General features: G+C 43.1%; 2 protein-coding genes across 2 annotated transcripts; one reads left to right on the top strand and one right to left on the bottom strand.

Annotated features, from left to right (window-relative positions):
* Window positions 1-394: 394 nt before the first annotated feature.
* mrpl22 (mitochondrial ribosomal protein L22) lies at window positions 395-5,711 on the bottom strand. The gene is made up of 7 exons (XM_087807359.1): window positions 5,660-5,711; window positions 5,526-5,568; window positions 4,489-4,627; window positions 4,365-4,430; window positions 1,009-1,086; window positions 880-949; window positions 395-648 (listed from the first exon to the last, which is right to left on the bottom strand). Exons 1-7 carry the CDS (start codon window positions 5,682-5,684, stop codon window positions 440-442), a joined length of 630 nt encoding a protein of 209 aa, XP_087663485.1. The 5' UTR covers window positions 5,685-5,711; the 3' UTR covers window positions 395-439.
* A 316-nt stretch (window positions 5,712-6,027) lies between these two features.
* Window positions 6,028-13,110, top strand: gemin5 (gem (nuclear organelle) associated protein 5). Its single transcript, XM_087807642.1, has 26 exons — window positions 6,028-6,228; window positions 6,434-6,588; window positions 6,648-6,829; window positions 6,995-7,146; window positions 7,209-7,298; window positions 7,366-7,498; window positions 7,564-7,726; window positions 7,789-8,001; window positions 8,484-8,569; window positions 8,646-8,728; window positions 8,789-8,916; window positions 8,989-9,062; window positions 9,221-9,393; window positions 9,448-9,587; window positions 9,696-9,867; window positions 9,947-10,126; window positions 10,186-10,311; window positions 10,399-10,494; window positions 10,553-10,690; window positions 10,763-11,030; window positions 11,090-11,300; window positions 11,525-11,776; window positions 11,930-12,092; window positions 12,154-12,544; window positions 12,708-12,795; window positions 12,885-13,110. Exons 1-26 carry the CDS (start codon window positions 6,087-6,089, stop codon window positions 13,071-13,073), a joined length of 4,188 nt encoding a protein of 1,395 aa, XP_087663768.1. The 5' UTR covers window positions 6,028-6,086; the 3' UTR covers window positions 13,074-13,110.
* The last annotated feature ends 76 nt before the right edge of the window (window positions 13,111-13,186 follow it).

Below are 13,186 nucleotides of genomic sequence, written 5' to 3'. Positions count from 1 at the left end.
GTGATGACGTCACAGAGTGCGTGACCACTGCTGCTGGCCAACCGTGGAGCTAATGGACATACACGCTGATTTAGGGGGACAGTTAAAACAAATTAAATCTATTGGAAAGTGTTTACAGCAATTCTAGTAAAAGGACCAAAGGCTACTAATATATGGGTTATTAAGTATTACTTTGTTCTATTTTATAATGGTTTCAAAGTGCTTTAGGAGACCACGCAAAACGACCTCATAATTAAAAATGTCTCTTTGAGTACATAACCTGAGAAATTGGTCTTGCAAGACATTTCTCTCAGCACATAGAATTAAGTAGTTATGGTTGGTATTGGCAGTTTTAAGAGGAAGTTCATGAATCTACCACCAGGTGACGCTGTATTAAAGATACACAATGGCCAAAGAGGCTTCTGTAGTTCTTTATTTACAACTGTTACAAACAGGAACACTACAGGCTGTGGATGATGGTGCGGTGCCTCAGACCCTGGACATACGCTTGGGCCTGGTCCAAACTGCTCTTCTCAACCTTTTTGGGCGGTGGACCCTCCACCAGCTTGACAAAGTAGTGACAGTACACTTTGTCCATGATGCCGGACATCCCTCTGCCATGGTAACGGATCCGCTTAAGGTAAATTCCTTTGCCAGAATTGGACTCTTCTGGAAGTGGAAGTAGAAACAGTGAGGTTTCCAAGTTAATATTAGAAAGATAGGAGTATCAATGTAGAGATTAGGTGACTATTTTGTTGAATATTTAGGAACATTTATTGGTCAAAGAAATTATTTGATTGATTTAATGAAAATATATGTTATATTTGACTTTTCACTTTGTACGAAATTCTGCTTTTGTTGAGAGAAGCTGAATGGCTAGAACTGATTATTGCAACTTACCAACATATAGGTTTGATTTGTATTCCACGTTGTGTGACCTCACCGCCATCTCCTGAGCCTCGAGCAGCACCTGGCACAACAGCAGGAAAGTCAGCCTCGCTACAGACACAAAACGAATCAAAGAGTCACCTCTCGCATTATCTTCGCTCCCTTCTTGTCATTGAACTGCAGCTGAGCAATGGCCTCGTCAATGCTTAGCCCACGGATCTGAAGAAAAAGAGAGAAAGCATAATAATTACCATCATTTAATTGCCATTGTTGCTTTTCCTAAAGTGCAGGTGAAGTATTAAATAAACAGTAAATAAATAAAATAAATAAATAAGCAGTATAAATATTTCTTGACATTTTTCCACCCAGGTAATATATTCGTTTTAATTTGCCAAATTCAATAGTTCGCAATAATTAATTAAAATGCTTATATTTACTCATCTAAAGCTGCTCAGTATGCCTTTCAAGCGGATGTTCTGTTTTTTCGGCGGAAAATCCAATAATTTTTACATCCATGGATGAGAAGCTGTGCACTGTTCCAAAATAAATAAAGAATCATCACCATTTTTCAATTACAGAACAGGGGGCTCTCATGAGTTCACATTGCTGGCACTGCCAGCTGTTAAATGGAATCACAATTATGAAATATTCCCATTTAAAAGTTACTTCAACAGAATCTGTAATAAAGACATGTTAAAAATGTAGAGAGACGCTGAGGAGGAATGTATAAGGAAAAGGTAAAAATTAAAAAAAGTAAAAGGACAGCTTTTTCCACCAGGCTGTCAGGAGACTAAACTCCCTCCCATGTCCTACCATCACTCTCACCTCTGCTTTAACTTCCTGTGCATTAACTTTGTTCCTTGTTTTTTTGTTTATATTCTGTCTATTAGTGGATTATTTAAGTTGTTGATTATTTATTTCATTTTGTTGGTTATTTATTTTTATGTCTTAATTAATGTCTGTTTAGGTCTTTAACCGTTTAGTCTTTAATTGTTTTAAGTGTTTAATGTCTTTAATGTTTTGCATCGTGGGTCAGAGAGAACCACAGTTCAATGTATGCTGTATGTCTCAATACATTTGTGTAATACGTGTAATACATTACACAGACAACAAAAGAACTTCACTTGACTATAACAACAGCTCGACCAGAGTGTGAGCTGGTTATTTACTCATTCACTAGATAATTTCAGGATGCCATCATCAGACGACTTTCTTTACTATCGTTTTTTGCAATGACGGATACGTAATAGGCGGTTAATCTCCCTTAAAATAGATTCTGTTTTTCTAATAAACAAATTCATTCATTCATTCATTGTCTACCACTTTATCCCTTACATGGGTGGCGGATAGACTGGAACCTATCCCAGTATAAGGCAGGGGACACCCTGGACAGGAAACCAGTCTGTCACAGGAAACACAAAGACAGACAACCATTCACACACACTATCATACCTATGGACAATTTGCCAAAGTTCTCAATCCACCCTTATTAGCATATACAAATTAAAAACAATAATTAAAAGAACATCATGTTTTACACAAACTAAATAAAATCTATTTAAAGAGACAATGATTTATGATCAGATAATGATTTGTTGAAATGATGTGAACGTAGAAAACAGAACAATATAATATTTTTTAATTTTGTTAGAACAAATACAAACTGGTTCTTTACCAACTTGACACATGATTCTAGTAATATTACACCAGTTTAAAACTTTAAGTCAATTTGCATTAAATCTATATCTATACAAAATAAATCATCAAAGAGTGCAAAAGTGAAGCTTTTAGAGCAGGGGTGCTCACACTATTTAGGTTTGCGAGCTACTTTTAGAATTGTCAAGTTCAAAAGATCTACCTTCATCAAATTTGCTCAACGCAAGTAGGTAGATACTTTACTCAGATGACTAGCACTGAATGAAGTGAATGCACTGATAATCAGTCATGATGGAAGGATGTGTGGATTTAATCATCTTCATAGAAATGCTGACTTACACAAATAACTAGAGTCAGTTAGAGGATATTTCCTCATAAAAAGATACTTTTCCTCTGAGCGTAACTTCCAAAAATGTCCATGAGACCTCTTGAGCTCAGTGTCAGCCTGTGTTAAATCTCATCCTCCACTGCAGACAAGTGTAGGACTCATATGTATTAAGAATTGCATTGATTTCCTACTAAAAATGGTCATTCATTCGAACCCAAATGGTGCACAAAAAATATTCATGTGTAAGAATCTGTGCTTGACACAAATTCAAGCCCTTTTCCTTTGTTCATCAAAATCAACAAAGAATTCAGACGGGTTCATCCCTTTCCATGCCTCCATTTCAATATGTCGATCATATTTAAATGAAGCACAAGACTAAAATTTCTCCTTTCTGTGATCATGAAAAAACAAAAAACAAATGAAAACATGAATTCAAACTAACAGTTTATATTTATTAATTTTAAACATGTCTGATTTGAATCTCACTATTGTAAATGAGTTCAGATGTGCTCCAGTTTAAATGTTTATATTTTACACAAACGGTTATTAACAAGAATAATGAATTTACAGAGGCGACAAGTGGATTATTTCAATTTTAAAACATCTTCAGATGAAGTTTAACGACAATAAAACTGTTAATCATTAACTTCACATCATCATCGCTTCGTCTGATCGTCTCTTGAGCGTCCTTAGAATTTGTGGCTCACCTGAAACTGTTCAACGTGTTTGGGTTTGAGCGTACTCTTATTATATTTGTGAGATAAAGGTAATTTACAAATAGTCATCATGTGATGGTGAATTAATACAAGTGTGTTTTAAGGATGTATCCTCGATCACGTGATCACATTAGGAAAACCAGCATTTGTTGCACTTTCATCGGAATTGACGTGATGTTCGTGTGACTCTCGTAGAGATGACCTGAAGCGATCAAACGTGCATTATTTTGTTCATTATATTATTTTTTAAAAACAAGCTTATAATTCTATATCGTTTTTCTGAATTTCGTCTGCACGTTTTGCTCTTTTTATTCTCGATTCATATGAACTTTGCCGTGCGTTCACTGGAAGAGGCGAGAGCTCAGATTGGCTGCTGTGCATGTCAATCAAATTATCAATCAATCGGCGCAATAACCATTTGATTGACATGCACAGCAGCCAATCTGAGCTCTCTTTACTATTTTCTTATATCATATTTTAATAAATAACTCGCAACAGCTTCATGATCGATCGACGTATTGCCCACCCCAGTTTTAGAGAGTCATTAGTTAAATAATATAAAGTAGTAAAGAAGAAAATAACCACATGTTTAAATAACCTTTAAACAAATGAACTTAGTTTAAGAGTATAAAGAGTAAACGGCATGACAAATGGTGACAGCGAAGCTCTAAGCTCAATTCACTTCCCTTTCTCATGGGATAAGTGCTTCTCAAACATCAGTGTGTTTATGAAGACGAAACCTTTTTTCCCTGCAACCTGTGAGTCAAACATGTCATTCCCACTCCTACAGGTCTCACCATTTTGGCCAGGTACCACATCTTGTCTTTGCTGTACTTGATCTGTCTCCGACAATGGTAAATCTCCTGGAAGCATAAACACATTTAGAGAGATCTTTGACCAGAACTCTAATAAGAAACTGACCGCAGGTCTGCGGGGCTCGTCGGGCAACTGAGGCGGATATACTTTCAGGTTCTTCTTCTCCCACGTCTTTTTATAAAGCAAACACATCCCGGTGTGCAGACATGACAGCTGCTGAGGACCACCGACCAAGAACGGTAACCTGGTAAGACAAAACATAATAGCTATATTAAAATCACAAATGACGACAGCACATTCACCTAGATTAGTTTTAGGGTTCAAACTAGAGGTGGTGGTTTCAGCATTATGGAGCTATATTAACATTTTTGGGTATAAAATAAATGTTTTAATGAACGGTGATGTTGAGGCACTAGGAGAATTCCACCAGGCGGTTCTGTTTCAAGTAGGGTGGCCATACATATGGATTTAGGCCAGATAGTCCAGAATCTAAATGCATTGTCTGACATAGATTCAAGCTGGAACCTCATTTATTCTTTTTTTGAAGTTGAACTTAATTGCAATGCTCAGTAACGTCTAATAGTATAACACCTTTGGTTAAATAAAGTTTTGTTTAAAAAGATTGGCTAGAAGTGGGGTCACTTAAATCTCTGATTTATCATTGGTTGACAATGTAAACAAGAATTCATCTTGCAACTAAATGCCAAAATGACGGACCTCATGAAATGCTGCATGCTGAAAAGAGCACAGAGCAAAACGAAAGGAACCGTATGGAAGTGGAGAGCGCAAAGACAGAGCTCTAAATTTGATTTGTGTAAACATCACCTTTGCCTGCACAAGCATGTACAAAAATATAATTTAAAGCAAAAAAAAACAGAAGATAGAAGTATTACAGATAAAGATTCAAGTATTTAGTGAGTACACGTTTTTGTTAGATACAGAGGACAGAGACTTAAATAAGTTAAAATCTCTTTTCCCTCTTCTATTTCAATAAAACATTTAATTAAACATTATGTTATGGTATGTGTAAATTGTAAATTACAGTCATACATATACAAAGACGCAGTCTTAATAGAAAATGTTCAAAACGGAAAGACGTTTGTCCTTTTAGCATGTTAGCTCCGGTGTTTATTGTTGCTCACCTCGAATTCAGCAGACACGATAGGCGTCCAAACAAGCCAGCTCCTATAAAAGAAAATGATAGACGTGTTTAAAAATGGCTGAACCAGTGAAATACTCTTCGTTTAGAAGCTGTATGTTGAGACTTTTGGCTCACCATGTCCTGTCAAGCGGGCGGCCATGTTTTTTACGAGGTTACTACTCTCGGGTATAGTTATCATCTCCGACTCCTCTGCTGCCATCTGGCGGGACGTGTAGTTCCTGCAGCTGCATCGCTTCTGCCCTCAATTGATATAATTATTTACTTACGATTGTGCACTATAACAGATGCATCAAGTTCATAAACTTTGGTGAAGTTAAACTATCGTTGGGCAACAACGTGTTTTAAAGGTCTGGAATACTAACAATTAACAGATGCAAAATTTCTGTTCAGGAAGAAATTAGCCTTGGCCCGGCTGAGCTTCCGTCAGTATTTACGGCACCATATTGGCTTTACGGCACAACGCTGAACCATACATGTGAGGAGAAAGTTCGTCTTCCTAACGTTTTCTCTTAATGTGGAGAGAAACTTCTTCTCTGGCACCATGCATGAACGGTGTCTCCCACCGTCACCGAACTGGTACTGCTCCCGCTGCAGTGACGTCAGCAGCAGCGGATTGTTTGGTGTTGGAGCCAAAAATGTTGTTTACTTGATGGAAGCTTCTGTCAGCTGCTGTAGAGTCGTGGGTGAGTCTGAAAGCATCGAGGATCCTCTAGTCACAACTGAAGCTGAAAACATGCTCGAGTAGATTAATCTGATACACATTCTGAGCTGCTTTGGTGCCTAAATGGGGAGCAAATGGAAGTTTGTTGTTTGTATTTGAATATATATTTTGTTATTCCTTAGATGAATGCATGTGTGTTCATAATATTCATCAGATGTGTTCCTCAGGTGAACTGGTCGGCCACAAGAACCTGGTGTCCAGCCTCTCCTTCTGTCATCACGACGGTCAGCGTCACATGTGTGTCAGCTCGGCCACTGATGGTACTCTGCTCTACTGGGACACTCGGACCAGGACGCTACTGGAGGAGCATGCGGCTCACAAGGTGAGTGTTCCGATTGCTTCAGTGCACGACCAGGACCTTCACCACCGTTCTGTCTGCAGAACACAGTAGCAGCCGTTCACTGGTCCCCTGTGGACAAGAACCTAGTGGTGTCGGGGGACGAGAAGGGAGTCGTGGTCTGTCACTGGCTCCATACAGGAGACACGGTCTCCTTCTTCCCTGAGCCCAGGACCATCTTCTGCCTCACCTGCTCGCCACACTCATGGAGCTGTGTCGCCATTGGGTATTTGATAAGGCTTCTTGACATGCACAAATACAAAATTATTTCCAGGTCCTCCCAGGATCTTTACAAAACCTGTTTTATTGATGGCTGTAATAAAAGTTTATTTTGGGCCAGAAGGGTGTCTGATCCTTGTGACACTTATTGAACATTGACCATGTGTTCCAGTTATAAAGATGCCATGATCGTATTGGTGGATTTGAGTAAGAAAGGTGAGATCACTCATCGCCTAAGAGGACATGACGATGAGATCCACTCACTCGTCTGGTGTCCACTGGATAACCAGGATGACCTGTTTCCCAACCAAAGCAACGCAGAAGGTAAAGTGTGGGTGTGTTCACTTGTGTGTTTGTGTATGTCTGAAATACAGTTTCTGTTTCAGTACTGGATGGAGGAAAGCAGAGGAGCAGCTATCTGGCCTCTGGCAGCAGAGACCAGACAGTGAGGGTGTGGAGCACCACGAAGGGCAAAGGTCAGATCTGGTATCATTGGCGTTGCGTCCGTGAACAAAATCTTTACTCTGAACTTTTCTCGCTTAGTTGTAACAACTTTGAAAATGCCGTTCCTGAAGAAGCGAGGGTCATCTGTCGACCCGTCCATGAAAGAGAGACTGTGGCTCAATGTTCACTGGTCCAGGAATCAACCCACAAAGCTTGTGTCAAGCTGCTTTGGGTAAACCAAACCCTAGCGGGCAATCGGGTCACACCACGACAACGCTTTCTCATCTCACCCTGCAGGGGCGAGCTAGTGATGTGGGACTTGTCCCAATCGGGAAAGCAGAGGTGGACCCTGTTTGGGACGTCAACTGAGGGTCAGAACCACAGCAGGATTATCTTCAACATCAGCTCTTTCCACCTGCAGGACAAAGATCTGCTCATTAGCACCTCAATGGACCGAGAGGTGAGTCTACTGCAGACCAGAACGAAGGTGTCGGACTGCTGCTTGACTTTTGAATGTTGCAGGTCAAGTGTTGGGACCTCGACAGTCTGGACTGCTGTTGGACGCTTCCCACGCTGGGTGGGTTTGTCTACACACTGACCTTCTCCACCGTGGCTGCTGGCTGCCTGGCACTGGGCGTGGGCGACAACAGCATCCGGGTCTGGAACACAATGGCCTCTCAGAACCAGTACGACACCAGAATCTTCTGGCAGGGACTCAAGTCCAAAGTGACTGCGGTGAGTGAGCCCATGAATCCATGAGGTGGATTTGACTGATCATCATTCTTAATGTATGAAGTGTGTGTAAAAGTCAGACGTAACAATTGGAATTCTTCAAATCAAGATCAAAACAAAAAACTAATTATTGATATCTTTCTTTAACGGTTATTAATATTTCTTTAAACAAACATATTTGGGCTTTTGGTTGTGATTATGACCATTTTTGTCTCAAATCATACCAATCCCATGCACTATGATATAATTTATTGTCGTATATTTAAAACAAAGTTTTTTTTGTTTTTTTTTTAAACTAAATAAAACCATTTATTCTTATTTATCACAATTTCTTGCCTGAAAATCGCAGACCCTAAATGATACTCGGATGTTTCATGTGTGGTGAGAAATTGTATTTAAAAAGTTTTTTAAAAAATGTTGTCAATGTGTCATTCTTTAATGTCATGACACGTGAGCGGCTCCTCAAAGGTTGTGTTTGTTCTCAGCTGTCGTGGCATCCTCAGAAAGAAGGATCCTTGTCATTTGGAACTGACGATGGAAAGGTGGGAATTTACGATGTCTTCTCCACCAAGTAAGTCTTTATCTTTAAAGAGGGTACACATAATGACATATAGTAGTGAACTAAAGGTCTCATGTTGTATCGTCAGACCCCCTCAGGTGTCCAGTTCCTACCACAAGAAGACTGTCTACACTCTGGCATGGGGACCTCCGGTTCCCCCACTGTCTTTTGGTAAGAATCTTGGGATTTATGACTTGATTATCTCCTAACATCAGTGTTGTGTGCTTGCAGGAGGGAAACTGACCTTCAGCCTGTACAGCTGCGGTGGAGAAGGCGTCATCCTGCAACATGATCCCACCAAATTGGGCTCAGATGCAACTGACATCGACAGACTGATCCGAGACACCAACAACATCAAGGTGAGCAGAAACTTCTAGTCAGTCCTGAAGAAGACCTGCTGGAAGATTCATTAAGGTTCTTCTCTTCAATAGCACAAACTCTCCCCTCACACCGACCTCACTTGGAAGCCTGATGGGAAAGTTGTTGCTATCGGCAACGAGGATGGGTGAGAATTTTTTTAATTGATACGCTGAGTAGAAGAAGCGGTGTCTTTATCAAGTTTTACTCGGATGTTACTGAGTTATTATTAGATGTTGCTTAGATGTTCTTAACATATTGGTTAGATGAACTCAGATGTTACTTTGATCTTTTTGGCTGCTGCAGGTCCATAGAGGTCTACCAGAGTCCCACTCTGAAGCTGCTATGCAGCATTCAGCAGCACCACAAGATCATCAACACACTCAGATGGCACCACCAGCATGAACTTCTGCATGGCCTCCTGGCTTCAGGCTCGAGCAATGCTGTTGTCTTCGTGCATGACCTGGGCTCAGTGACAGGTGAGACCTGATGAAGTTTCATGAGTGTTAGACTGAAGTCATGCCTCTCTACAGAGAACCCTCAAGACACTCCAGTGGTGCTGACAGAGCCATACCGTAGGTTAGCAGGTCACACAGCCAAGATTACCAACATGGCCTGGAGTCCTCACCACAGTGCCCGCCTTGCCACGGTGTCGTACGACGGGACAGCTCAGGTAAGACACTACCACAATCATGAAATCAGTGTTGCGCTGGAGAATCAAACTCTCAGCAGGGGGCAGTATCCACCTGAGTCACTGATGCTGGATCATTTCTATGTCCAGGTGTGGGATGTCCTGCAAGAGGCGCCACTCACCAATTACCGTGGTCACATGAGCAGTTTGCTGTGTGTGGACTGGTCGCCTGTGGACCCGGATCTGGTGTGGACAGGAGGGAAAGACTTCACGCTGCAAGAGTGGAAGGTGTCTGGGCAGGAATTCAGCAGACCGCCCAAAGGTGAGAAGCTGCTCTTGAGTCATGTGCTTTCTCTGGTTAATTTTATGTTCCTCACTTGCTGACATGTCCTCTCCCTCAGGTAAGAAGATGGTTGAGCTACAGGAGAAGAACAACAAGAAGAAGAAGAACAAGAAGATGTCAGAAACGGCGCCGGACACAAATGCTGAGTCAAGGCCAGCAATGCTAAAGGAGTGTACAGAAAACAGTTTAACCTGCAGCTCTGATGCAGCCGTGATGTCAGTGAAGAACCAGAAACCAGGTGTGTGCATGTGCTTACAGGTGTATGCTGGTGTGTTCTTAACTTTGTGCTACTTTCAGACCTGAACCAGATGAAGAGGAGGAAGACTCGCTCTCTCCTGCCAGTCACATCATCGATGGACAACCGCCCGAAAGAAGATCTACTGCAGGACTGTATCACTCTGGCTCAGGTTACTCACGGTCCAGGTGAGTGAGACGATGTTGATGACGATACCTGCTCTGAAATTTGTCTTGATTCAAATCGTTTACTCAAGTTACTTGATGTCTCTGTAGTGCCCCCTGCAGGTTGCGTGCCAGGTCAAGGGGACCATATCCACCTGGGTCTGTTCTCGAACCGGTCTGCTCTGATCCGCCTGCTGCAGGAAGAAGGTTTGTCGGTTCCGAATTCTATTGTCAGGTTCAGCTCAACTGCTATTGTTGTCCACAGAAAAGAGTCACTTGGAGGCCGGGCACTTTGACTCTGCAGTCTACGTGCGACTCTGGAGCGGCGACCTGGAGGGGGCACTGCAGCTGGCCACAGAACGAGGAGAGCTCAATGACCACCTGCTCTCCGTCGCCCCCATGGGTAAGTCTGAATAATTGACAAGTCTGGGGAATGTGACTCCCCTGAGCTGACTGATCCCTTCTGACTCGTCAGCTGGATTCAGGACCTGGTCCCGGGCGGTGGACTCGTACGTGCAGCAGCTGTGTTTGCAGGAGCAGTACCTGAAGGCAGCCACGCACCTGCTATCAATTAACCAGCCGCAGAAAGCAGTTCAGCTGCTGCGAGACCAAAAGCTGTACCGGGAGGCCATTGCTCTGGCTAAAGCCCGCCTGCCTGTAGACGACCCGCTTCTGGAGGAGGTCTACTGTCTGTGGGGCTCAGTCCTGGAGAAGTCGGGTCACTTCTCTGCAGCAGCAAAATGGTGCAAGACCTGTGTCTATCCAGTCGCAGCCCGACAACTAACGTGTCCTCTTCTTACAGCTTCATCGCCACCGGCTCAACATTTGATGCCGCCAAAGCACTGGCCCGAAAGAACGACCCATTGTCACTGAGGTCTGCCGCTGCTCTGGCACAGATTTCAGGCGAGACAGTTCTGGCTCGGTCACTGGCACTGAGATGTGCCAAAGACCTGGCAGCAGCTCATGACTGGTTCCAGGCCCAGGAGGTGTTGGACTCACAACCTGACATGCTGGTACCATAAAAAGCTCACGCACGCACACATACATGCTCACCCATGCACAAACAAGAAATGATTTATTATTGAAATCAAATTCAGTAGAAATGGATAACAAATTAATGTCTGAGGTAATGAAAGCAATTTTACAACATGAAGCACAATATGGAAATAAAAACACTGACATTTGATTTGAAACAAAACATCACAAATGGATCCCTGAGGTTCTGCTCCTGTTGTAGGTCCACCGTCTGCACCTGTGTGTGGCAGAGCTGCTCACCATGAAACTGGACTTGCCAATGACCAACCGGGTCTCCGGTCATTGCTGGGCAGCACCCCGTCCTGGTGCCTTCCTGGACAAGGTCATTGATGTGTGGGCTGAGATCTTTAGCGTCACTGCAGTCTCATCTGGACCTGCCGGGGCAGAACTTCTGCTGCAGGGGCTCCAGAGTGTCGAGAGTCCAGAACCTAGCACCAACATGTCCCTTGGACAGGTACAGATACTGTCCACACTCATAGTCATTTTGGCAATTAAACCATCCCTGGATTATTTATTTAATTAATCTTACCTAAATTCATCTGACCCCCCCCCCCCCTTACAAGAACTAGAACCAGTTTGTGTCACTAAAAGTTCTGTGGGTCAACAGGTCCTCCTGCAGGTAGCACTGTACTTGTCCTGCTCTATACTGTCCAGCCTATTGAATGACCCAGGACAGTCGGTAAAGGATATGTGGCTCAGCGTCTCCTGGCTGATGGAATCAGGACACTCGGGTCGCTGCGCTCAGCTCTGTGGGATTCTCTTCCCGGATGGTATTTATTTTATTTTTTTGTGCTGGTTAAGGACAATACGATGACTGTAATGTCATCACAGGAAACACCCAGGTCTGGTCCAGTTCAGAAGTCCTAGATGTCCCAGAAGAAGAAGCAGCTGCAAGGTCCAGCCTTCAGGCTCTCGTCCAGTACCACCGACTGTACCATTTCTGGTGGACAAGTTGCACTGGACCACCCAGGATGCAGAATGGACATGCTGCTTCTGACAAGGACACATGTCCTGAAAACTTGGTCCAAGACAGTGATTCACAAGTGACCCTGGACTTTGACCCGTCTCTGCTTCTTTCGGAGCCTCACGCAGACTGTCAGTCCTGCCTCAAGTCTGTTGCCCAGATCCGGAACCAGTTGAACAGGATGGTTCAGCAGCACAACCCAGTCCAGTCAGAGGGTCTGCAGGACAGCCAGGGCACTCGGGCAGCTACAGGACAGGGGTGAGAATCTAAAGAGTGAATTAATTACATACTTTAAGAGTCAGACCAGAGCTTGCACTGCCGTCACTTGGTCGAATCACATGGTAGTAGCCTCAGCTATGTTGGTTCTGTTTACAATACAACTGCAGTTTCAGAAAATGACCCATCGTTTTCCTGTTTTCAGTGCTGAAGACCCGGAATCGTTTCTGTCACTGTCCCTAAAAATGTCTCAACTCCAAAAGCAGCTGGATACCCAGCCTGAAATTATAAAGGTGCTGACGTGCTCTTTCATTATAGCCCTTTCTGAACCAGGCTAGTCCTGGATAACAACCAGCAATGACTTAACCGTCTTGTGTTGCAGCACTTCTCTCGCCCGGACGTTCTGGAATGTTCCCTGGTCCTGCTGCACCTCAGCAGAACCACCTCCGTGTCCGAGACCCTCCAGACCAGAGCCAAGGACCTGCTACGGCGATACGGCAATGACCCAGCAGTCCTGAAGGCTGCTGAGAGATTCATGCACCAACACTTGAATTGTGCAGATGTTGCTTAAACTGAACTTTTGTTATAAAATAAACACTTACGACCATGTAACTATGATTAAATCAAGTCCAGAGAAAGGAGGGATGAGCTTCAATTCCCTAAATCTTTTAGAGTCCTATCCTA

This window comes from Callionymus lyra, chromosome 14 (genome assembly GCF_982586985.1).
Source record: "Callionymus lyra chromosome 14, fCalLyr1.hap1.1, whole genome shotgun sequence".
Lineage (NCBI taxonomy): Eukaryota > Metazoa > Chordata > Actinopteri > Syngnathiformes > Callionymidae > Callionymus > Callionymus lyra.
Note: the sequence above shows the minus strand (reverse complement) of the source record. Positions and strands in the feature narration are given on the sequence as shown.